Source organism: Apodemus sylvaticus, chromosome 6 (genome assembly GCF_947179515.1).
Source record: "Apodemus sylvaticus chromosome 6, mApoSyl1.1, whole genome shotgun sequence".
Lineage (NCBI taxonomy): Eukaryota > Metazoa > Chordata > Mammalia > Rodentia > Muridae > Apodemus > Apodemus sylvaticus.
In genome coordinates this window covers 2,317,819-2,341,688 of record NC_067477.1, presented here as the reverse complement: position 1 = coordinate 2,341,688, position 23,870 = coordinate 2,317,819, and the positions used below count along the sequence as shown (strand labels likewise).

The following is a 23,870-nucleotide window of genomic DNA, read 5'->3' as shown; positions in this document are numbered from 1 at the left end:
ATAGAGTTGCTGTGGGGTTTATTCTAGAACTTTCATAAATTTACTACTTGGGGCAAATGGTAATAAACATCTTTAGGCCAAGTTAACAGACAGCTTTAAGACTGCAAGTCTTACGTAAAGGGCAAACCCATTATGCATTATGGGCCCAATTTAAGTTTTGAAACTTTACTAACACTTGAGAACAAATCTTCCAAGGGTCATTGCATGCCGGATTGTGATTTCTGTTAAGTTTACAGTTTCAGGGTTTTTCTCTACTTTAAAATATCTCTCTGTAAAAAACGACAATCACAAGACACCTAAACGGGCACACACATTTTTTATGTAGTGGTAAGCAAATCATTTTTAAAAATGAACAAAGAAAAACTTTGAAAAGAGAAGGAATGGCCCGCGCCCAACGCGTGGGGTGCGGGGTGTTTTACATGAATGTAGCCTTTCTTGAAGTGCTTCTGCCGCACCTCCCACTGGTGTTCACCCCAGTAGTCTACCTGTAGGCTCTGAGCCTGGTGGAGCAGCGCCCAGGCTTTACCAGACCTGGCCTGCCCAGGCCTGGCACTACCTTGGTGCTGGCAAATGAAAGAACTAGCAGCTGCCTACCCACCAGTAGCCACTTTGTCCATTTAGTGACTGCTGAGAATGTCTTTCTGAAAGTGGAGTTTTGTGAGAAAGTATTTTGAAAGGTTTCTCCAGTGAAGGGAGAGAAGAAAAACAGTACTGAGCCAAACTCAGGTTTTAGGGCTCTTGTTTTTGTTTTGCTTTTGCATGTGGCTAGCCTGTGCTTCTCCAGGAAGTAAGAAAATGGAAAGGAAAAGCAAAATTATTTTGTTTTTCAAGACAGTCTCATTTATCCCAGTGTCATCTCCAATTTCTGTATAGCAGATTAGTGTCAGGGTTCTTCCTGCGCTTGGATGCCTGGTTGATGAGGTGCTAGGGGGTGAACCCTGGGCCTCCAGCATCTAGGCAGAGTCTGCAGACTGGGCTACAGCTCCATCCTGGTGGAAAGAGACAGGAGCTTTCAAATTTCAAATGTAACTTACTGTGTGATTTCTAAAACCTGTCATTTTACTGGAAAGTCCTTTGCAACTTTGATCCCTGTATTCTCGTATTTGAAGATTTGGGATGTCTCAAACTGTGTAACTGCAAGTGAACACTTTATTGTTAAAGTATGAGGCTTGCTTTTGGTAGTTCTGAAATAGTAAACTCTTCAGTGTGTGTGGGTAATCCACAAATTGCATCCTACCCATTATACACCAATTAGGGCAGATCACTATGCATAAGATGATCACACACACACCTACACACCTGTAAAGACCTCTTAATTGGTAGCACAAATTAAGATGATAATTATTTTTCTTCCGAAAATATTTCCGTTTGTAAGCTCATCATAATTTAAAAGGGAGCAGATTACAGTCATCTTCATTGAAATGGTCTGTGAGTGGTCCTCTGGGTGGCAGGTGAGTGCACATGAGGGCACTATGGACAGAGAGATGCTAAGTTCTGCCTCTTCCAGTCCCCAGCCTTCTGAGTAGCAGAGTAATGGACACCTGAGGCAGCTTCACTGCACACCCGCAGTGACAGGGCCCAGCAGGCCAGCAGGCAGCACCCTCTCCTCTCCTCTCCTCCCTTCCCCTCCCCTCCCCTCCCCTCCCCTCCCCTCCCCTCCCCTCCCCCCTCCCCTCCCCCTCCCCCTCCCCTCCCCTCTCCCCCTCCCCTCTCCCCTCCCCTCCCCTCCCCCAAGCAGTAAATACAACTCCACCCTTTGGAAAGCATGGATGTTCCTGCAAAGCAGCAGCAACATAGGAGGAGGTTTCTAAGCAGTACCTGAGCCAGGGAGACACCCACATGCATTCCAAGTCACTTTCAAGTCTGCTTTTCTGCCAGGTGTGGGTTGGATTTGATGTCCTCTGACCATGATCTCCATCCCCAGGGGTTTATTTAACAGTCCTTTTATTTATTTATTTATTACTTTATTTTTATTTATGCAGGGTCTCTCTACGTAGCCCCGACTGTCTGGAATTGTCCTGTATTTAATAGACCAGTTGTTGCTCATCCTTTTTTCGTAAGCCTGACCCATGCATAGCGGGGAAGAATTCTAAGAAGTGCACACAATAATAGATGTTATCACAGGGATTTGATTTGATGGTGACAGAAAGCCGGGAGTCAGTTCCAGTTAAGCCAGCTTTTTCTGCGTTAGAGTGCATTAACGAAAACTACCTTGCGGCTGTTAGCACTGAACCTTCCCTGCACATTAAAGTCCCATGGCTCTGGAGAGTTCCCCTTTACTCCTTAGCCCTTCAGGGGTTTTGTTTCCAATATCTGGGTTTGGTGGGGATTGATAAGAATTAGTAGGATTTTTAATTTTCCTTTTCTTTATAAAGATGTAGTGTCTGGGAATGTTTGAAACTGAGTGGAGGTGAGTAAATGGCCGAGGTTAGCCCTCAGAAAAGATTGTCTTCCATGGTAGTGGATGCTAGAAGCCTTTGCACCTCACTGCAAAAACTTGCATTGTGTCTGCAGTAGATACTTCCCACCTGTTCTTCTTCATAGCCGTTGGACCATTTGTTATAAGTTTATGTATCAGGCATTGTTTATATTAGAAGATTAAACACCAGGATACTGTTTTCCCTGCCGTCTCTATTACCAAGTCCCTGGACCTGGTCTCCTGTTGCTGCAGCCCAGAGGAGCTCCTCAGGGCTGTCCTTCAGTCTCTTTCTTTTCTGAGACAAACTGTGCCGGGTCCCTAAAGTGGGAGATTAATTTCTCCCTGCAGTTCCGTAAAGTCGGTTGGTTCCACCAGCTGGGATTGTGTCTCCAGAACCACTGTCTGGCCCTTGCTGTCGGGGCCAGGATGAACTTACTGTGATGTGAGCAGGCTAGAAGTCTTTGTTTATGTTGTAGTGTCTATCACCTGGGTCAAGGACAGGCTAATGTAACACCAAGACACGGGTCAAGGATGCACGGATGTGGTAACAACGTAAAGTGACCGTGAGGGACGGTGTGGATTTCCTCAGACCTGGACCAGAGCTTGGTGCTGTCAGGGAACGGACCGGTGTGAGCTCTGACAGTTTTGAGCAGCTTGTCTGTCTGATTTCCTTTTTGGTAGGGGGTGGGGGGGGGGGACTAGGTTATACTTTATCAAAATCAGTTAGGGAACACATGATCCATACCACTTTTACATGGGAACATTGGCATAGATTTTACATGGTGTCTGTGGAACAGTAAATGAAGTGTATCCTGAGGGTCCTGAGCTCTGCCCACCCTATTCTCTGGACCTCATTTCTGGAGTTTCCATCCAGTGTTCTTCCTCTCAGGGAAGCCATAGTCATCTGATTGATATTTTAACTCTGCTTCTTTCTTTAGAACCATCAGTCCTGGGTTTCTGAAGAGCCAAGAGGCCTTTAGTTTCAAAGGCTGGATATATGTGGTATTACATGTGTATTTTATGTATTTTCTGCTAACAACAACAAAACATCTTTATTAAAGAAACTTTGCAATTCATGTTTCCGAATTGGTACTGTGTGTGCCTTGTGGTTTGTGTTCATGTCTCATTTAAATGTTGTGTTAAATGTTTTTTGGGTGATTAGATGTGCATGCATATCGTATGTCCCAAGGAACCAACTCTCATGCAACATGTGATGACCCCATTTGTTGTTCCTCCAAATTCCATGCGTACCAGGAAATTGGTATTAGAGAAACCACATGAGTCAACTAAGTGATGGTATGGATGTGCCTGATTCTCATTCTGTAGGAACCTTTAGCTCCTGGCACCACTGGTTTTAATGGGGCAGGCATTGTCCTCTGTCTGCTGAAGGACAGCAGTTTTTGCTGAACATCCAAGGCTCATGAAAACTGTGCTGTGGTAGTGGCTCATGCTATCCAGAAATAAAGAGCCTCTGGTAACATGTTGAGTGGGGGAATAAGTGGTTAATTGTCCTAGAGATCTAACCATTTCGCGCAGGTGGACTACAGTGTTAGGAGAGGCTGCCAAGTGATCCAGATGTTGCTTCTTTCAATAAAAAAATCTTCCTTACAGCTTTTTTTTTAAATGTACTTTTTTCCTTTAAGTTGGATATCTAGATGACAAACATAAAATTTAGCCCATTTTTATAAAGAGGTTTCGAAGAAATTGGAAATCAGATATTTCTGTGCTATTTGTAATGAGTGGGTGCAGTCTGGGAAACCTCACCAAGATTCATGTAACAATATTCACCTTTTGGTTGTGAGTTGCTTCAATTAACTTTAACAAATAGTCAGAGTCCCTGAGGCCTGCACTTTGGCCAGCTGGGGTTGCCAGGTGTGGGAATGAAGTCCCTGGAATTGTGGTCCCTGCAGATTATATCAGTTTTCTCCAAGAATGGTTTCCCTAGGCCATCCTGAGAGGCAGTATGTTTGTCCTACCCTGTAACTGGAAGCCTTTCCTTCGAGAGGACACAGGGCCGTCTGGAGAATACCTTGCATGTTGGGTCTGTTGACCTAAATTTTGAAGTGGTCTCAGCCCCTGCTGGAGATATCCAGCCACTATTATGAGGGCCCCAAAGTTATCTCTAGGGTAGTGACTGGTAACCCCACAATCCAGCTCATGTGGCTAGTGGGCGGAGGGGCTCGCCCAAAGCACGAGCTGAGTATTTGTCAAAGTGAAAAGAAAAAGATGGTTCAGGGCTGATGAAAGTGAATGGTGAGGGTTGTGGCTGGTTGGATATGTGGGTGGCTGGGTGGGTTGTGGCTGGTTGGATATGTGAATGGCTGGGTGGGTTATGGCTGGTTGGATATGTGAGTGGCTGGGTGGGTTGTGGCTGGTTGGATATGTGAGTGGCTAGGTGGCTTATGGCTGGTTGGATATGTGAGTGGCTGGGTGGGTTGTGGCTGGTTGGAGATGTGAGTGGCTGGGTGGGTTGTGGCTGGTTGGATATGTGAGTGGCTGGGTGGGTTGTGGCTGGTTGGTTATTCCTAGCAACCTTAGGTTTTTCTGTTGAACTAATGTAGTTCCAGTTCATGCCTGGCCCAGAGGCTTCAGGGTGTCAGTCCTCACATTGAAGCTTTCTCCTAAACCTCCAGGTTTCACTTTCAAAGCTTTGTGTATTTTGCAGTTTATCCCAGGAAATGTGTGCTTGAGTGTGTGCGTGCATGTGTGCATGTGCATGTGCGTGTGTGTGTAATTTTTAATTTGAAAGTACATTTCTAGGAATAAGTTCTTCCTGTTGTATCCTGGCTGTGTGTAAAATTCTGATATCATTGGCAGTAAACCCTGAAATAGGAAAAGACAGCTTGGTAGGACATGGCAGTGTGGATTGCCTGCAATACTAGAAGTGGAGAAACTGAGGGAGAAGGACCAGTAATTCCTCTCTAACACGCTCCCCACCTCTTAAAAAAAAAAAGGAAAAAAAATATAGTTCAATCCCATTTCCCTTCTTCACATTTTGCTTTTCCTGGAAACTTCTCAACCAAAGGACATGAAATAGAGAGGAAACCAGACTTTTCCTGATCCTGAAATCCCTTAGGATATTTAGTGCAAAATGTCTAGTGTTCTTATTTTGGCTTAAAAGGGAGAATTAAGAAGAAATAATGTGTGTTTAATATATTTAATAATGTTATTCTCTCTTTTTTTTTCCTCCTGGCAACTGACCCAGACATTTTCCCTTTCAGGAAGGTGGGCTTTTGTTTTTTTAATTTGCTTGTCTTTGTTGTTGTTTTAAAGCAAGGTAGTTAGAAGCCCTGGAGCCCCATCCAGCATTTTGCTGCTCTTACACAAGACCTCTTAATTTCCCTCTTCCTCTAGGCAAAGCCTTTCACCTGACTGTAGAACTGGCTCCTGTTCACACACTGCTGCAGGCACTTAGCGAGAGAGGGTCTGTGTCCTATTGACCTTTCCTTGAACTGAGTGGTTACCATTCATTCAGGCACAATGCCAAGAGCCTAGTGGAGTCAGCCGCCTGCATGCTACTCCAGAGATGACTGGGCTCATTTTGTTTAGTGGTATTGTTCTTAGTAGGGTGTAAGGGTGTCTTGAGATTCCCTCCGAATGGCTTTCTACAGCCCAGCAGCTGGAAGAACCGGCCTATGTTGTTCCCTCAGTGGGCCTGGGACAAAGACTGTGATCCCTCTGCAGACTCTGGTGAGGGTGTAGGCAGCAGTGGATACAGACCAGATTGCTGCTTATAATAGGAGTCTTCCTGATCCTCATGCCACCTTCTCTGGGACTTCTAGGCCTAATTTCCACGTATCAGGCCACATGAACATCATCTTAACGATGGTCTCTCACCCTGATAAGTATGACCCTGTTTACTGTTCTTGTTGGCTGCTTGAACCTAGGAGGGCGGGGCCTGTAAATGAGGTGTACTAAAGTCTCGTGCAATAAATAGCCAGCTTTATTCAGAACAGTTTATACTCAGAGAGTTAAGAGAAATCGCGTGAGTAAAGTGTTCAATCACCAGGACAAGCACAAAACAAACAAAAACTATATAGAGCCATAGTCATGAAAACAGCTGAAGTAAATTCACTCCTATCCGGCACTCCTAGGAGAAGCACAGAATCACATCCCGGGAACAGTTCTGTGTTTCGAAGAAACTCAGGTTGCAAGACTCTTATCTTGTTTTCTTGGGGTTTTTCTCACAAGCTCCCAGAGTTCTCACATGACTGCATTCTTGGGCCATATTCCAACATGACTTCTTTGTATTTTTCATATCTCAACACATTTCCCAGTACGTAGTAGATGCTTAATAAACAGATGCTGGCAGGCTGGCTGGCTCACATGTGTACAGTGCCTTGTATTTCCAAAATACCAGCCTTTAAGTTCCAGTGTGGAAGGCACCAGGTCTCAACTCTAGTGTTTAGGGTTCTTTCCTTCTGGGTAAACAGGATTCTGCTTTGCTGGCTCTTTGAAACAGGCAAAGGATATTTACTTTGCCTCTGCTAGTGAACTATGAGATGAAGCATCATGTATCCCTGTAGGTGGGATTTTTTAAATGCCATATTGTGATCATGGTACCTCATCCCTCTGCCCTGGCATATGCAGGCTTTGTTAGGTGATCTGGTGTTGGAGGGGCCTGTGACAGAGCCTCTGGCTGGCTGGTGATGAATGAGAAACCATTTTTATTGTAAGCCTCTGGTAGAGGTGTGAGTGTGTTTGATATTCTGATGTTTTTCAGTGATAGGCTTCCGATTAGCTCTGTGGTTGACACCTGGGGTCAGGATGGCCTATGAGAGCATGTGTGTTTTCTGATGGATGTGTTGATAGCGGTGAGGCGGTTGCTCCCATTACTGAGTGGTTGGAGTTCAGATTGAAGTCCTGTTAACCTGCAACAGTATCCCACAGAAACAAGTCATTTGCTCTGTTCAGATGCCAGTAGCAAGTTAATGAAATCACTGAGAGCAGCTGTCTGGGTTGGTAATCCAGACTCAGAGTCTGTGGATGTGCTTCCCGTCCTGGCTGCCGAACTCCCTGGCACAGGAATTAAGCCAGCACTTCCCAAGTGGTTGGTTTGGTTGCTTCCTGGGTTATCTGCCAGGATTCCAGCTCACTGCTGTCAGATAGCCCACAGAGTCTGTAAGGTGCCTGTGTGAGCTGTCCCCTGATAAAACTTCCTTTTTTTAAAAAAAAAAAAGAAAGACACTGGTAAAATACACAGAATTAAAATAAACTATGCCAATCTGTTTTCTCAAGGCAGGCTCTTGCTATATAGTTCATGCTGGCTTTGAACTCACTGTGTGGTTGAGGCTGTCTTTGAACACTCCATACTCTAGCTGTGTGTTCTAAACTTCCAGGGCTTACAAATGTGCATCAGGGGTGCATGTGTGCATGTGGCATATGTATGTATGCATGCATGTGTGTGTGTGTGTGTGTGTGTGTCTGTGTGCTTGAGGCTAACCGTTGACATCTGGTGTGCTTAATCTCTATCCTGTTTCTACAGTCTCACCAAGCTCACTCATGTCTAGACTGGTTGCCCAGGAAGTGCCAGGCATCCTCCTGCTTCCACTGACTGATCCATCTCCCCAACTCCTACTTAACCATTTTGAATACGCTCCATAAGCACATAATTAAGAACACTTAAGTTGTTTTAAAATACCAGCTTTCTCCTGAATTTGAATCTTCTGGCATTCTAAGCTGAAGCTCTGTGCCTCCAGTGCCTCTAGGCCCCAGCGCGTCTCTCCTAGTTTCTCAGGTATTTGACTATTCTGGGTACGTAGTGAAGTGGGATCATTCAGTATTTTCCTGTTGCAACTGGAATATTTCACTTGGGGTAATGTTTATACGTGTGATACTTGTGTAAGGCTTTTTCTTTCTTTTTCTCCTTTTCTTTTTTCTTTTCTTTTTCCTTCCTTTCTTTCTTTCTTTTTTTCTTTCTTTCTTTCTTTCTTTTTTTTTTTTTTTTTTGAGAAAGGCTCTCACTGTATAGTATTGGCTTGAAACTCATAAACTGGACAGGGTTCAAACTCAGGCTGCCCGCCTCTGCCTCCTGAATGCTGGCATTAGAGACCTCTTTAATACAATGGTTCGCATGTCCATCTCTATAGGGGATCACTCTGAGTCCTCTGCTTCTGGGTGTTACCTATCAGATCATAGAATTTCTATGTAGGCTGCCTTTTCACCGTTTAGGACTTGTCTTTTGTAAAAGGAAAAGGTTATTTATTTTTTTAGTATATATGCTACCAAAGTGTGCACAGAAGGTTTTTATATAGGTCAGTTGTAGAGTTCCTGCCATTCCAAAGGCCATGGGTCAATCTTCAGCACCAGGCAACAAGCAAGAACTTTTCATTGTAGTAAAGTCTACTTTCTTGTGTCATTAATCCTCTGGTTTTTCCTAAGAGCCTCATAGGGGTAGCTCATATTTATTTGTTTTGTTTTGTTTTTTAAAATCTATGTTGAATTACCTTCTATAGGTGGTTCATTGTGTAGGAACGTCCTTCCTGACAGTAAGTGGTAGGGTGTCTCTGCTTAATTTCCCATCGGTCTCAGTCCATGTGAGCGCCATCTGCTGGACTTCAGGAACATTGCAGTATGGGCTGAAGTTAGGAAAGGGAATTTCACAGTACCTTTTTTTTTTTGGATTTGGTTTTTTCGAGACAGGATTTCTCTGTATAGCTCTGGCTGTCCTGGAACTCACTCTGTAGACCAGACTGGCCTCGAACTCAGAAATCCGCCTGCCTCTGCCTCCCAGAGTGCTGGGATTACAGGTGTGCGCCACCACCGTCCGGCTCACAGGACCTTTTAAGTGGGACTTTTCTATTTTTGCCACAAATATTGATGGGCTTTGTGTGAAATCTGCAGGTAGCTTTGACCAGAGCAGGGTTCTTGGGGATGCTGTTTCTGATCACCGACAGGTATTTCCTGTGCCTCTCCCAAGTGTTAAGATATGTTTTGTACCTGGGGTATATGTAAGACTTCTGCCTTGTTGCTTACGTCTGTCTTTTATGCCTTTGTAAGTGGAATTGTTTTGTAATTTCCTCATCAGACCGTTGACTGTTAGTGGCAGAAACACAGAAGTATTAATTACTCTTTGACTTTATGTCCTGGAATGTTACACAGTGTATCTGCTAGTACTGGCTGCTCTTCTGTGGACTCTGCAGAAATGCTCTACACACACACACACACACACACACAGGCTGCATCCTAACAGATGTTTCTTCCTTCCTCCATTCCCACCCAGATACCCTTTATTTCTCTCTTTTTCTTGTCTGATTGCTTATGAGTTTTCAAGATGATGTTGAAGAGGTGCAGGGAGCTGTGCTTAGCTTATTCTCTGACATTCCTTAAGAAATAAATGACTTTTTTTTTTACTTACCTTTGAGTGGTTTACTTACCTTGAGTGGGTTTCAATGTGTTGATTCAGCCCCCTCTATTATCATTGACTTTTATTTTTGTTTTTGTTTTTTCCAAGAAAGGGCACTGAGTTTTTTCTGGTGCCTCTTTTGCATTAGCTGTAATGGTCTCTTCCCCCTTGGTTTCAGAATAATGCACTTAAATTTTGTATGTTAGCCATTTTGCATTGCAGCAACCCACCTCGCTTGCAGTGTTGCCGATACAGTTTGCTGCCGTTGTATATGTGAAGGTGTTGGGGTGTGTGAAGGTGTCTGGAGGGTATTGTTTAGGACTCTTGACCAGTCTTTATGTGACTTAGGTACTGGGCAGCAGCCTCCTAGGAGGAGTCAGGGGACATTCTTTCCCCCTCAGTTTCTTTGGGAGAGTTTGAAGGCTGGGGTTGATCATTAAGTATTTTACAGAGTTCACTGCTGAAACTGCCAACATCTGACATTATTTCTGGGGACCGTTAGGGTCACTGATTCAATACTGCCTACTCAAATCTTCACTTTCTTTATAATTCAGTCTAGGTAGGCGGATGTTACCAGAAATGTATCCGTTCCATCTGTGTGAGCATGCCATCACCTGGAGGTCTCCTGAATTCTTTGTTTTTAAAACCTCTGTAAACTTAATATAATTATCCCCACTTTTATTTCCCTATTCAGTACTTGGAGATTTCTCTGTGTTCTCAAGTCTGAAAAGCACCAGAAGGCTTGCTCATGTTGTTAGTATTTGAAAAACCAACTTTGTTTTCTCTCTTACTCTCTGTTGTGATTTGGTCTCTTATCTCATCACAGCTGTAATCTTTAATAGTTCCTTCTGTTGGCTTTGAGTCTACGTCGTTGTGGGTTTTCTTGGTTTATTAATGTGTGGAGTTAATGATCTTCCTTTTAGTTTGCGCATTTACAGCTGTGCCTGTCCCTGATCGCACAGAATTTTGCTGTGTGCATGGATTAGGGGTGTGCGTGTTTCAAGGCACAGGATGAGTACTGCTTACCCAAAATGCTTCAGGCCAAAAGCATTGATTTCATTGGGTATTTACTTGCTCGTATGTGATAAGATATTTTTGTCTTGGAACTTGTGTTCAGAATACAAAACTGAAGTGTCTTGTATGTGCCTTCTGCATATAGGCAGAATGTAATTTTCTTCAAAGTTTTAAACGATTTCATTTATTCATAAAACTATCATGTAATTACATGATACTTTTCCATTTGTGACACCATGGGGCACTCAACAGAGTTTGAATTTGAAGTATTTCAGGTTTCGGATTTTTGAGATGAGGTGTTCAGCTTGTATTTCCTATTGTCTCTTGTGCTCTCTTCTCTGCCTCATTGGCTGCTTTGGAGAATATGTGATTTTTTGTATACCTGTTTCCTGCTTCTGATTCCCACTTTAATCCTACTAACCAGAAAAGACAGTTTGTATGGTGTTAGCTATTTAAAACGCATCACACTTACTAATAGGTCCAGTCTGGATAGTGGATAATTTTATGTGTAAACTTGAGAAAAATATCTGCCTTTGACTTGGGCATCTCTGTCTTCTGTTAGATTTATTGTTGTTCAGTCCCTCTGTTTTCTTCTGGGCTGTGTACTATTCCATCCTTGTTGAAGGTGAGGTCTTGAAGACTACTTCCATATCTCTCACCAGGGGAACTGTTCCTTCCTTTTGCACTCAGTGTTAGTTTCCTGTTTTGGAGCTTTTATTTTGGCGCATGTATTGAAATTTTACATTGTTAACACTATCCCCACAAGCTTTGTGTATTATATCTATTTTGTCTGACTGTAGGCACTCCCTCTCTTAACCTTTTCTGTCTTTTACTTTCAACGTGTTTGTGTCTGAGTCTTCTAATTCGCATTTAGTTGTATCATTACACTAAGAAAACAACACCACCAAAAAACCCATTTTGCTGGGCTGGCGCTTAAAGCCAGGCCTCAAAGCAGCATACTAGCTAAGTGTTCTGCTACTGAACAGTATCACCAGCCCTCCCCCCCCCCTTTTTTTTATTTTGAGAAAGGGTCTTGTTAAGTAACCCAGGCTAGCCCCAGTCTTACTCGATAGTGTATAGGACTTGAGATCTTCTGACTGTAGCCTCTGGAGCAGCTGAGACTGTGGACATACTACCAGGCCCCGCGTGTGTGTGTTTTTCATTTTTGCTCTCTGTGTTTCTTACTTCTTGAGATGGAGTTCTCACCATATAGCCCAGGCTCACCCTGCATGAGTGCTGGATTGTGGATGTGCATAGCACCCTTGGCTCCTTACAGCCTTTGCATCTTTCCTTCATTCCTGCTTTCTTTGTGTTGATTTCTTGATGATGACCCATTTTTAATCTGTTCACACTAAAGTGCTTTCTATAGATGTTTAATGTGGTGCTGACCACTATAGATAACGTCCTATATTGCAATAGTTTAATAATAACATCATTTATAAAATCTGCCCAGTGACTTTCCATTCTTTAGCCTGTGTTATCGACATTATAAATGACCTTCTTATTATAGAGTCATAAGTTTTCTAACTCTATAGGTAATAAAACCAGTTAGAACCAGATTACAATAATACCTGCATGCGTTTCTATCTTTCCTAAGTGCCGTGTGGTTTTTTGCATGACTGTGAGTCACTGTTACTTTTCTTTCAGTATAAAGGATTTGATCTTTAATGAGTTCTGGTTGCTAATACTAGTGACAGTGAACTAATTCAAATTTGATATACTTGAAAATACATGTTAGTTTCCATTCATCTTTGAAGGATAGTTTTTCCCCCAAATACGGCATTTTTGTTAGACAGGGTTTCTATCTGTCTGTCTGACCACACCCTGTGTGTGACAAGTAGCTCTTCTTGTTTCTTTATTGTTAGTTTTCAGCAGATACACAGTGGCTCCATTTGTATTTCTCCATCCACCCTGGTTGAGGCTGGGCACGTAGCTCGGTGGTGGAGCACAGTCCTATCGGGTAGGCCCTCTGGGCTCAGTCCCGGCCTGTGGGAGGAAATGACTTGAGAACAGATGGATTCTGTGTGGAGTACATCGTGCTTCTTGTGTTTGTGTTTTCATGTCTTTCATTAACCCAGACTGTGGACTGTTACTATCTGTCAGACCGAGATGTCAGCAAACACCTAGTTACCTCGATAGAGAGTCAGTGATACATTAAAATGGATGCCACCAGAGATCAATTAGTGAGTAAATGAGTTTGTTACAGTAACTTACAGAACTAGAAAATTACCAAAAGAAGGCAGCTGTGTCAGTAAAAGCTCACAGCCACTCTGAAAGCGGACGCGCACTACGTTGTCGGGATCCCTGTTGCTTCGTGGTGCCTCCTGACCCAGCACATTGCAAATTTATGCACTAGGATCCTCCTCTGAGTGACTTGTGTTGTTCTTCTGTATTCTATACTTTTTCTTATTGAGGTTTAACCCAAGACAATTCAGCGTTTTAGTGCGTAGTTGTATGGGTTGTAACATACGCCTCGAGATGTATAATTACCACCTCAGTGAGTTTTATCCCTCCTCCGAAATTCCCTGGTGCTCATTTAAAGCCCTCATGTCTGTCCTAGGCCATTATTGACACGCGCTGTCTGTTTTGTTTCCTTTTGAAATCATGCGGGGTGCAGCCCCTGGCACAGAATATTTGGAATTTGTCTGGGTCGCATGTCAGATTTACCTTTCTTATTGCTGAGTCCTGATGTTTGTCTGGATAAACACCACCTCAGGTTTATGCCTCATAGGTTTGTCTTGGTTTTGAGATATAAACAAGTGCTGTGTGAGCATACATTTTTCCCCCACGTGTAGGATGGTTGAGTGGATGGAAAATGAATATTTCACTGTTGTTAAAGCTAAACCATGATTTCTGCAGACCATCCTCAGCGCCTGCGTGCCGCTTACTCTGTGTTCTCCTGGCCCTTGGTTTGTCATAGGTTGGAAACCTTCCTGGTGAAGTATGGAATGGTGTCCTCTGTGTAGAGTATCTCATTGTGCTTTTGGTTCCCATGTCCTTCCTGAGTGACATTTGCACCCCCACATGTGCTTGCTGCTCTCTGTGCCTTTTGCGAACTTTCTGCTCAGACCCTTCGCCTGTGTTTTATTTGGGCTGTGATCTTTGAGTTTTGAGGGTTCTTTATTTACTCCAGATTTAGGTCCCCATCGGGTGTGTGACCTGCACGCGCTTCCCCCAGTGCACGATTCTTCATTTTATTTTCTTAACTGCTTTGCCCCCTTCATTTTCGTGAGGCAAAGTCAACTGGGTAATCTGGATTGGCCTGGAGTTTGCTCTGTAGCTTCAGCTGGTCTTGAACCCTTGAGATCTTCCTGTCTCAGCTGGCTGAGTGCTGGGTTACAGGTGTACATCACACCTGCATAACCCCTCTCTGAAGAGCACAGGTTATGCTGTACTTCGGGGATGGGTAAAGCCTGAGCTGAGGGATAACTCACACGGGCAGAGTGGACCAACTCTGATTACCAACATACGCCACGCATGCTGGTGCACACCTGGGTCCTAGCGCTGGGGAGGCAGAGGCTGATGGATCCCTGGAGCTGGCTGGACAGGTGAGCGCCAGTTTCAGTGACATACTCTTGTTCCAGGTAAGTGATTGAAGGAGACACCCGGGGTTACTCACTGGCCTCCATGTGCACACACATGTGCACACACATGAACATGTACACATATGTGCTCATGCAACACACACAAAATAAATACATAAAATCTTCATTGGGTTTCCAATTCCGTCTTAGTAATTTTACCCAACCTGTTTGCTGTTAAAAGTTTTAGAAATTTAGGAACTTCGCTTTATCCTACTTTCTCTTGTATCTTCAGGGACAGGGTGTTTGTTGCCACGGCCGCTCCCAGCCTGACAGCTCCTGGAACTCTCAGGTGCTTGCCGCTGAACGTTGCCTCCACAGCCTAGGCTTATACTGAGCTCTGTGGCTCCTATCTGAGCCCGTTCTTGGAAACGGTGTGGGACGTGCTTCTTACAGACCAACTAATTTATTTATATAAGATTTAAAGGAGGGGGCTGGAGAGATGGCTCAGTGGTTAAGAGCATTGACTGCTCTTCCAGAAGTCCTGAGTTCAATTCCCAGCAACCACATGGTGGCTCACAATCATCTGTAATGTGAGATCTGGTGCCCTCTTCTGGCACTGTCTGAAGACAGCAACAGTGCACTCATATATAAATAAATGAATCTTAAAAACAAAGAGGTTTAAAGGAATTGCTGTTTGCTCTGGGTATCATGACATACACCTCTACCCCAGCATGTAGGGCAGGGGCAGGGGCAGGGGCAGGGGCATCGCTGGGAATTTAAGCCTGGTCTACATACTGAGTAACATGTTAAGCAGAGCTACATGTTAAGACCCTGTTTCATGTCCCCCCACTCTCTATCCCCCCAAAAGGGCAGAAAGTGCCATGACCCTTGGCCTTGGCAGTAGCTTTAGGAAAAGCTGAAGCAGTGTCTTTTCTATGCAGGGTCTCTTCTACATGCAAGGCTCTACACCTTACAGAGTGTAGTCCCTGCCAGCCACCCTGCCAGCCAGTTGCTTTGACTTAATGAGGAGGATAAGGTGGAGCCTGTTTCTAGGTGAAATGCACACTGGAGATCAAGGAGTGTGGGGAGCATTTCCTGAGGCGGTGTCAGCATCAGCCCTTAATTAAATGGCTTTAAAGGAGAATCTGCTATTTTCCTTTAATAAGGTTGAACCAGAGATGCTACTCAGTCTGTAGGGTGCCTCCCTGACATACACAGAAATCTGGGTTTACTCCTCGACACCACATAGAACTGGTGGGTGCGTGCTTGTAATCCTAGCGCTGGAGAGGCAGGGACAGGAGGAGCTGAAGTTCAAGGCTAGCCTGGGCTACAGTGAGACTTCCAACCAGAACCGCAGTACCATATTAAAAACAAAGTAATAGATGATGACCTATGGCTAGGTGGTATGTTTTAATATAGGAAGGGTAAGTCTAAGTATAGGAGATGTAGAAAAACTAAACCTTAATTAAAGTTACACAGAATTGTATGATATAAAAGTTGAATGATGCTTTGATTTATTTTTGGGAATAAATACCTGACTGGAAGCCAGCTGGCACTTTGAGGCATGTTTTACAGCTTATTAGATTCTTCTTGTGAATGGAATGTCAATTAAAGCGTGGTTTGGCAGAAGCCAGGATGGTGTGGAACCCTCTAGAGCAGTGGTTCTCATCCTTCCTAACCTGCAGCCCTTCAGTTCAGTTCCTCATGCTGTGGTGACCCCAACGTAACATTACCTTTAGGAGTCGTAATGTACACATCTCTGTTGTTCCATGGTCTTAGTGTGAGGGTAATGGCTGCTCTAAAGCATTCCTCTGTTGAAGGGATGCTGGGAAGATACATCTGGTGAGCACCTCAGGATTTTATTAGTACTCAGGTAAGATGCAGCCATCCTGGGCCCCACCCAAGCCTCTCAGGTGACTGCTGTGGGTTGGAATCTGGGACCTGGGGCTTGAGGGTGGCTGTACGGCCCCTCAAGCCAAACCCTGCCTGGCTTATGTGTGTGGATCTGAACTGACCTTAAAGGAGGAGGTGGGATTCTCCTGCAAGCAAGTGCTGGTAGCTCTAGACTGGGCCAAGGCGAAACTTGCTGGCTGGAAAGCGCTTGCACTCTTAAGTAAGGGACAGCTCTCCTCCTCTGTTTTCAGATTTGTCTTTTGCTGTTGACTTTTTAGGATGCTGGAAAAAAAGACCTAACAGACTTTACCAGTGTGCAGGTAGATGAGTGGTGTCAGGTTTCCATGGTGTGATCAGTCTCCAGAACTCTTCCTGTGTGACTAAAGCTAAACATTCTGCGACTCTCTACTGACAGCATCCGTGAAATGCAGCCACCCTAGTGTTTGATTTCTTTGTGTTTTGCAGCCAGCTTATGTAACTTAGCATGTGACTATGAGCCAGAGCTTCCTTCCTTCCTTTCTAAGGCCTAGTAATATTCTGCATTATTATTTAGGATAGCCTGTTTGGTTCAGTGGTGCCCACACATTGAAGAAGATAACTAACTGCATGACTCGACAACTGAATGTGCTGCTTTGACCAAAGTAAAGAGAAATTTTAAATGGTTTGTTATCATCAAAGAATGGGTTTCACTGTGACATTTAATTCATATATTCATACATACATTCTACTATAGACTCTACTATTCTTCATCCCATACTCACCTCTCCATCCCTTATCCCCATACTCACCTCCCCACCATCCTCATTCCCACACTCACCTCCTCTCCATCCTCATCCCCACACTCACCTCCTCACCATCCTCATCCCCACACTCACCTCCTCACCATCCTCATCCCCACACTCACCTCACTATCCTCCATCTCCATACTCTCTTCCTCTCCATCTTCATCCCCATACTCACCTCCTCACCATCCTCATCTCTACACTCCCCTCTCCTCCATCCTCATCCCCACACTCACCTCCTCACCATCCTCATCCCCACACTCACCTCCTCTCCATCCTCATCTCCACACTCACCTCTTTTCCATCCTCATCTCCACACTCACCTCCTCTCCATCCTCATCCCCACACTCACCTCCTCTCCATCCTCTTCCCCACACTCACCTCCTCTCCATCCTCATCTCCACACTCACCTCCTCTCCATCCTCATCCCCACACTCACCTCCTCATTCCTCATTCACCTCCTCACCTCTCACTTCTGTTGGCTGGGCTCCTCCCCCTCCCAGATAGCTCTCACTTTCAGGGCGTGTATTTCCTGCCCCTTTAGATCTCCTTTTCTGCTTATAGTCTGTCTGTTACCTTCATGTACCATGTATCTATCTACATATGAACTTACACGTAGATTCCACAAGACTGAATGCATGTATTTGTCATTCCCACCTTGGCTGATTTTGCTTCCTATAACTATCTTCAGTTCTATTCATTTCCCCACAGATGTGATAGTCTTCTCCTGTGTTATAGCTCAACAATATTCCTTTGTGTATCTGTACTGAATGTTGCATATCTGCTCAACTCTTGGGCTTCTGGGCTGATTCCTGTTAAGGACAGTAGCAATAAACATGATGTGTCAGTCTCTTTGTGTTCTGCGGACTCTGAGTTGTCTGAGCAATGTCAAACCCAAAGACTCAGGAACTACATTTGACCTTATCCAGAAGTCCTGAATCCGTGGAACTTCTTTAAATTCTGTTTAGAGTTCGGCAGTAAGAGCAAGCCCACTGTACATTGTGTGGCGTGGTGTTAGCGCATTCTTCCTTTACTCCTAGTCAGCAATGACGCCCCTCAGTGGCACATCTAGAGCAGATGTAGAAGCAAGGGCTGCAGGGGGAGGGAGGGATATATCAGTCATAGTATCTCTGCCTATTCGTGGTTCCAACAGTTGTCAGCCTGCCTTAAAGTTTCTCTACTCCATGCGCATGCATTGAAATCTGTTGTGGTTTAGTCTAATGCTTGCAGTATGTTAATTGTGTTCCCAAAATTGCCCAAGAATACATATGTAGGATGTTGAGGGTCTCTGCCCTCAGTTGGTTCTGATTGCTAAATAAAGTTGCTGGCAGCCAGTGGCTGAGCAGGGTCTTTAGGATTCCTGGGCAAGGGGACTGAGGGAGGAAGAAGGATTCAGAATTGCCATGCTGGGAAAGGATTAAGGTCCAGAGAGCTGCAGAAAGGAGAACAGTAATCATATAAGAGGTGGGGGGGGGGGGGAAGCAGGCCTCCCACATTAGGTCTAGGGCAGCAAAGATCAAATGTAGATTTTAGTAAGTAATAACTCAGGAGTATGGGGGGTGTTAGTTATGTGGAGGTTTGGGAGTGTTTAAGCTGTTGATCCATTGAGCTGTTTAAGGCATATTAAAATAGAAGGTTCTGTATGGGTGTCTCTCATTTGGGAACACAGAACATTGGGGCGGATATCGAGGAATCAGCAGCTCTATCAGAAATCCATTATGTGTTGTGCTCCCCCGGGAGTCAAGAGGTCAAAAGGAGGGGATGCTGAAGTTGACACACTGCTTCTCTTGGTGCTACAGCAGGTGTGAGTTCTGATGGCTGAGTTGTAAAAGGTGTCTACAAAGACAGGGGTAGTAAACACTGCTTAACGAGCAGTGTCCTGAGGAACTTAAACTGCTCTGCTCCTATTTCTTGTGTCTGACAGTCTGACTTGTCTCTTCATGTCATGTATGTATATATGGTTTTAATTTATAAAACATCGAGGGACCACAAATGAAAGAAGATAAGGTGTTTATCTTTCTGATTCTGGCTTACTTCTCTTACGATGATAATGGTTGTCTTGACTTCCTTGTTCCTCTCCTTAAGCGCTGTGGGTACACAGATTTAAGTTAGCTATTCTAAAGGACTCCTTTCCGAAGGCAGTCAAACTGCACCAAAATTTAACCTGATTTTTCTCAAAAAGCGGAACAGATGTTTTACTGGTTGGTTTTGTGTGTCAGCTTGACACAAGCCGGAGTTATCACAGAGAAAGGAATTTCCCTTGAGGAAATTGCTCCATTAGATCCAGCTGTGGGGCATTTTCTCAGGTAGTGATCCAGGGGGGAGGGCCCATTGTAGGTGGTACCATCTCTGGGCTGGTAGTCTTGGGTTCTATAAGAAAGCAGGCTTAGCAAGCCAGGGGAAGCAATCAAATAAGCAGCATTCCTCCATGGCTTCTGCATCAGCTCCTGCCTCCAAGTTCCTGTCCTGTGTGAGTTCCTGTCCTGACTTCCTTTGGTGATGAACAGTGATGTGGAAGTGTAAGCTGAATGAACCCTTTCCTCCCCAACTTGCTTGCTTCTTGATCATGGTGTTTTGTTCAGGAGTACAAACTCTAAGACAGATGTGCAGACAAATAGTGATTTCAGATCATGAGTCTACAGGTGCTGGTTTGTTTTGAGTTTAAATAAATAGATGGGAGAAAACAGCTTACATCTGTCCCCACAGATGCATATTTGTTAGTTTGGACAGACATGGGTATTAGGGTGACTGTCACTAATGGCATGTAAGTTCTATTGGACTTAATTTCACACTGCTTTAACTGACTTCAAGAATAGAAAAGGAAAAGCCACTCATTTGGTTGTGCGAATGAACATTCATCTCTGAACCCACATAGGATAGCCAAAAGTAACAGTAGGTGACAACTGAGTTAAGAGCTTACTGGCTGGAATCTTACTTGGTGAGTTACTGTCTGGGGAGGAGGGGAAGAGTTCATTTCCTTCTCAGACACTGACACTTATAGGCCAAGAGCTCAAAAGTAGCTTCTGTCTAGGATGGTTACACATTATCTAGGTATATAAACCTAGAACTTGAACTAATGTGCTTATGCCTGCCCTGCCCCCCATGGCATCTCAACAAACATTGTTGCTCAGGGTTAATGTTGCAATGCTAGTTTCATGCTGAGTGACCCCAGTAGCCTCCATTTCAACCTTTTCTTCTGAATCCAAAACAGATCCCCAAAGAAGTAGCTGACATCTTCAATGCACCCAGTGACGATGAAGAGTTTGTGGGTTTCCAGGATGATGTTCCCATGGAAAACCTGTCAGAGAGCTGTGGTAGTTTGGACTCGCTGGAGTTGGAGAAACAGGTACAGGTCTTTCTTTTCAAGGCAGGTGTGGCCCTCTGGAAGCCTGCAGCAGGGTGTGTTCCAGGTGCTCTCTCATCTCAATGCAGTCCTGAGTTCATGATATGGTGTTGGGTGCTGGGTTTCAGAATTTTACCTTCATGTTTCCAGAAACAGGTGAGAGGTATCTGTGCATGCTTGTTACTTTAATCCTGGCTGTGGACATCGCCATACATGAAGGGGTTAAGTTAAATGATAGCAGAAAGGGAGTAGACTAGGATTGCCTCATGTCACACACAGGTCAAAGCCAGTGTCTGACTGTGAGACAGGTGTGAGACACAACCTGGGAGAATATTATTTAATGACCTTGGATGGAGCAACATGAGTTACAGTTCTCTGAGAGTTAGATACCCAGAGAATATACCTAACACACGGTGCCCAGTCAGATGATTAGCCTCCCTGATTCTTCCTCTGAGTTCTTTATTGTCTCCGACTAACAGGCTGTAAATTAAAACCACCTTGCTGCAGGTAGGCCAGTCCAGGGAAGGAGTCAGCTAGCTCTGCCCTGTTACTGGGGACCTGTATATGGTTGGTCTGGGTCTGGTAGGATCAGTACTTCCAGGGATTCAGGGCTTCTCTCATCCTCTGACGCCATTGCACAGTATCCTCCTAGACCTCTTTCGCCTTCTCTTTTTTTATATCCCTAGATGGAGAATTCTGACAAGATGTTTCTCTCCAGAGCTTTCTACTCTTTGTCAGTTCAAGTCAAATCAATTGCAACTGGTTCCATATTTTTTTTAAGTTTTACATTTATTAATTATTTCTGTAAGGATTTATACCACAATAGCAGATTGAGTCTGCATTCTTTATGTTTTTTGGCAATGCCAATGTTGGCCTTTGCAGCCTTTGCCTCTTCTCCCCTTATTTTGAGGCAAGGCCTCACTGTGTAGTACTGGGTGGCTGGGAACTCTCTGTAGACGAGGCTGGTCTTGAACTCAGAAATCTGTTTCTACCTCCTGAGTGCTGGGATTAAAGGTTGTGCCACTGTCTCCCTGACTTTCTTTATCTTCCATGGGTGTCCCTTTCTCTGTTTACATGAGGTCTTTTGTCTTTTCATGCACGCTTTGTGATTCTGCTTGGTCTTGCTCTTTTTTTCCAGAGCTCAAGGAGTCACAGATCACACGGAGGCTAGCTGTCTTGCAGCCACTAAACTGATGTTATCTGGCATGGTCTTGTACCTTTTGGCTAGTTTTCCTTGGATGTCTGTCGTAGGTGTGGTTGCTTTCCAGAAGTGAAGGCTGTCAGTGACCATTGTTTCCTCTGAAATAGTCAGATGGTATTGCCATGCAGCCTGGCATCTCCCACCTGTCTCCCAGGAAGCTGAACTCACCACCATCCCCCTCCTGCTTGCTGCTTAGGTCTCCATCTTTCCAACTACTGCATTTCTGTCTTCTCCTTTCCCGTCACCATAACTATTTCCCCGGAGTTGGTGGAACTCCCGTGTCCTTTCATGCCTCCCTTCATCTCTCTGCCGTCTGAAGCTGCCCTAGCACTCAACCCTCTCTTGCTGGGATCAGTAGGACCAAGCTCGGGTTAGGCTCTGATGCTATTCAGAAGCCTCCAGTCTCCCTGTGCATGGGTAGAGGGGAAGAGTGGAGCCATCACACCAAGGGACACTGAGATGTACAGAGCGTGTGGGTACCGTGAGATATCAACTGTTTTGCTGCTATGACAACTGCTTCACAGTACAGCCTTGCCAGGCTCCAGGGCTGACTACACTCCCAGCAGACGTTTGTTGGTCACAAGAGTGTGCTACTTCCATTTCATACAGATACTGATTTAACTCTGCTGACTACAGGGGCTGGTAGAGTACAAATGAAACTGAAGCCCAGGAGTTGAAAGACTTAGCTAGAGTCCCACATTGGGACGTGCTGAGTGAAGTTGACTGTTGCATATCCGGGCCACCATTTTCCAGCCTTTTCCTCCTGTGGCACTTTCTCTTTACTGATGCAGTGACAGCACAGATGTTGGCTCTCCCTCAGCATAGCCAATCCTCCTTGGCCCTCCCTACTGAATGTATTCCTTTTTTCCCTCTGTGTGATGGAATATATGTGTCTGCCTCAATATAAGTACATGTTGACCTTGGGTTGCATCTCCTGGAAGAAGGAACTCATACCTGCAGGGTGCGTTCTACCTTCCTGGAACCTGGCCTTTGCATTCTTGTTTCAAGCAAGCAGCCCTCTGCACCACCATACTGGCTGGGCACCCACGGATGTTTGCTGGTACAGTAGAACATGCCCATCTCACTGATTCACAGGCCTTGGCTCTCCAGTCCTCTCTCATGTCACATGACCTTCAGAATAAAACACTTCATCGCCTCTGATATTTCCTACTGCTTACAGTGTTTGTCCTAGTAGTTACTTGGTATGCCTTGGTAGCAAAATGAGTAGCTTTTAGGAAACAAAGAGCTGTGTGAACCTTTATCCAAGCATGCAGTGAGGCCATGCAGTGGAGACTAGCTTTATAGAACCACATGGAAAACACTTCTTACACCCTTGAGAATAAGCTCGTAGTGAAGTTGTTTTAATTCCATCGGGACTGATCACCATTTCCTAGGATAGAAATTGCCAGGGATGTTGGAAGGTTGGAACTTGGTGATTTAAGGCTGGACTCATTCTCTTTCAGGCTCTGTATAGGATCTTTGGATATTTACTGAACTTAAGCATTGAGGCCATTGCCCCAGAAAAGCCCCCAGGGGCTAGCCAGATGTTTCCAGTACTGAACAGGTTTCCTTAGCAGGCAGCTGCATTACACATGTTTAGGTGTATTTTATGTGTATGTTTGTCTGCTCTTGTATATGTGTACTGCTTCTAGGAAGTATTTAACCCCTGAAACTGGAGTTAGAGATGGTTCTAAACTGCCATGTGGGTACAGGGAACAGAATCTGTATCCTCTGCAAAAACAGCAAATGCTCTTACCCACTGAGCCATCTCTTCATACTTGTTCTCGTAATAACTTTAAACCATGGTCTGAGGCTCATCTGACTCACACACTTGTGATTCATTTTGTCCAGCTGAGAGAAATGACATCAACTCACGCAGTGTGTGTAGCTGACTCTGGGCTCCCTCCCTTAAACACAATTTGAGTTTCTCTTTAAATAAACTCCCCTTTTGTCTTTTTTTCTTTCTTTCTTTCTTTTTTTCTTTTTTTGCAGCTGCACCACAGCTAACAACAAAGGAAGGAAGCAATTTAGCTCTGAGCAGACTCATTCCAATTACCCATAATAATTCATAGGAGACATTCTTAAGCTTAGAGTGCTAGCTGTAGGCATCTCTTTCTCCATTGCCCTCTAAGCATCCCACTGTTACATATTTCCATTATATTTGTTTTTTCCCTCAAAGATATCGTAGTCTGAAGAAGTATATAATTAAAGCCAGAAATAAGCAGCAATGAAATAAAGGGTTTCAACCAGATATGGTGCTATGAGAGGTCACTGCTTTATGGCTTTGGGGACAGGGATCAGAGTCCTGGTGCAGTGTTTTAACCTTGCAGATAGCTGCAAGGGAGTCTA

The 23,870-nt window shown here is 44.5% G+C and overlaps 1 protein-coding gene across 5 annotated transcripts in view; it reads left to right on the top strand.

Moving 5' to 3' along the window:
- Nucleotides 1-23,870, top strand: part of Cdca7l (cell division cycle associated 7 like) — a 33,862-nt gene that overhangs the window by 647 nt on the left and 9,345 nt on the right. For all 5 annotated transcript variants that reach the window (XM_052184828.1, XM_052184827.1, XM_052184826.1 and 2 more), the window contains exon 2: nt 20,189-20,323. In XM_052184828.1, coding sequence (XP_052040788.1) covers nt 20,189-20,323 — 135 coding nt within the window. The remainder of the gene's footprint in view (nt 1-20,188; nt 20,324-23,870) is intronic.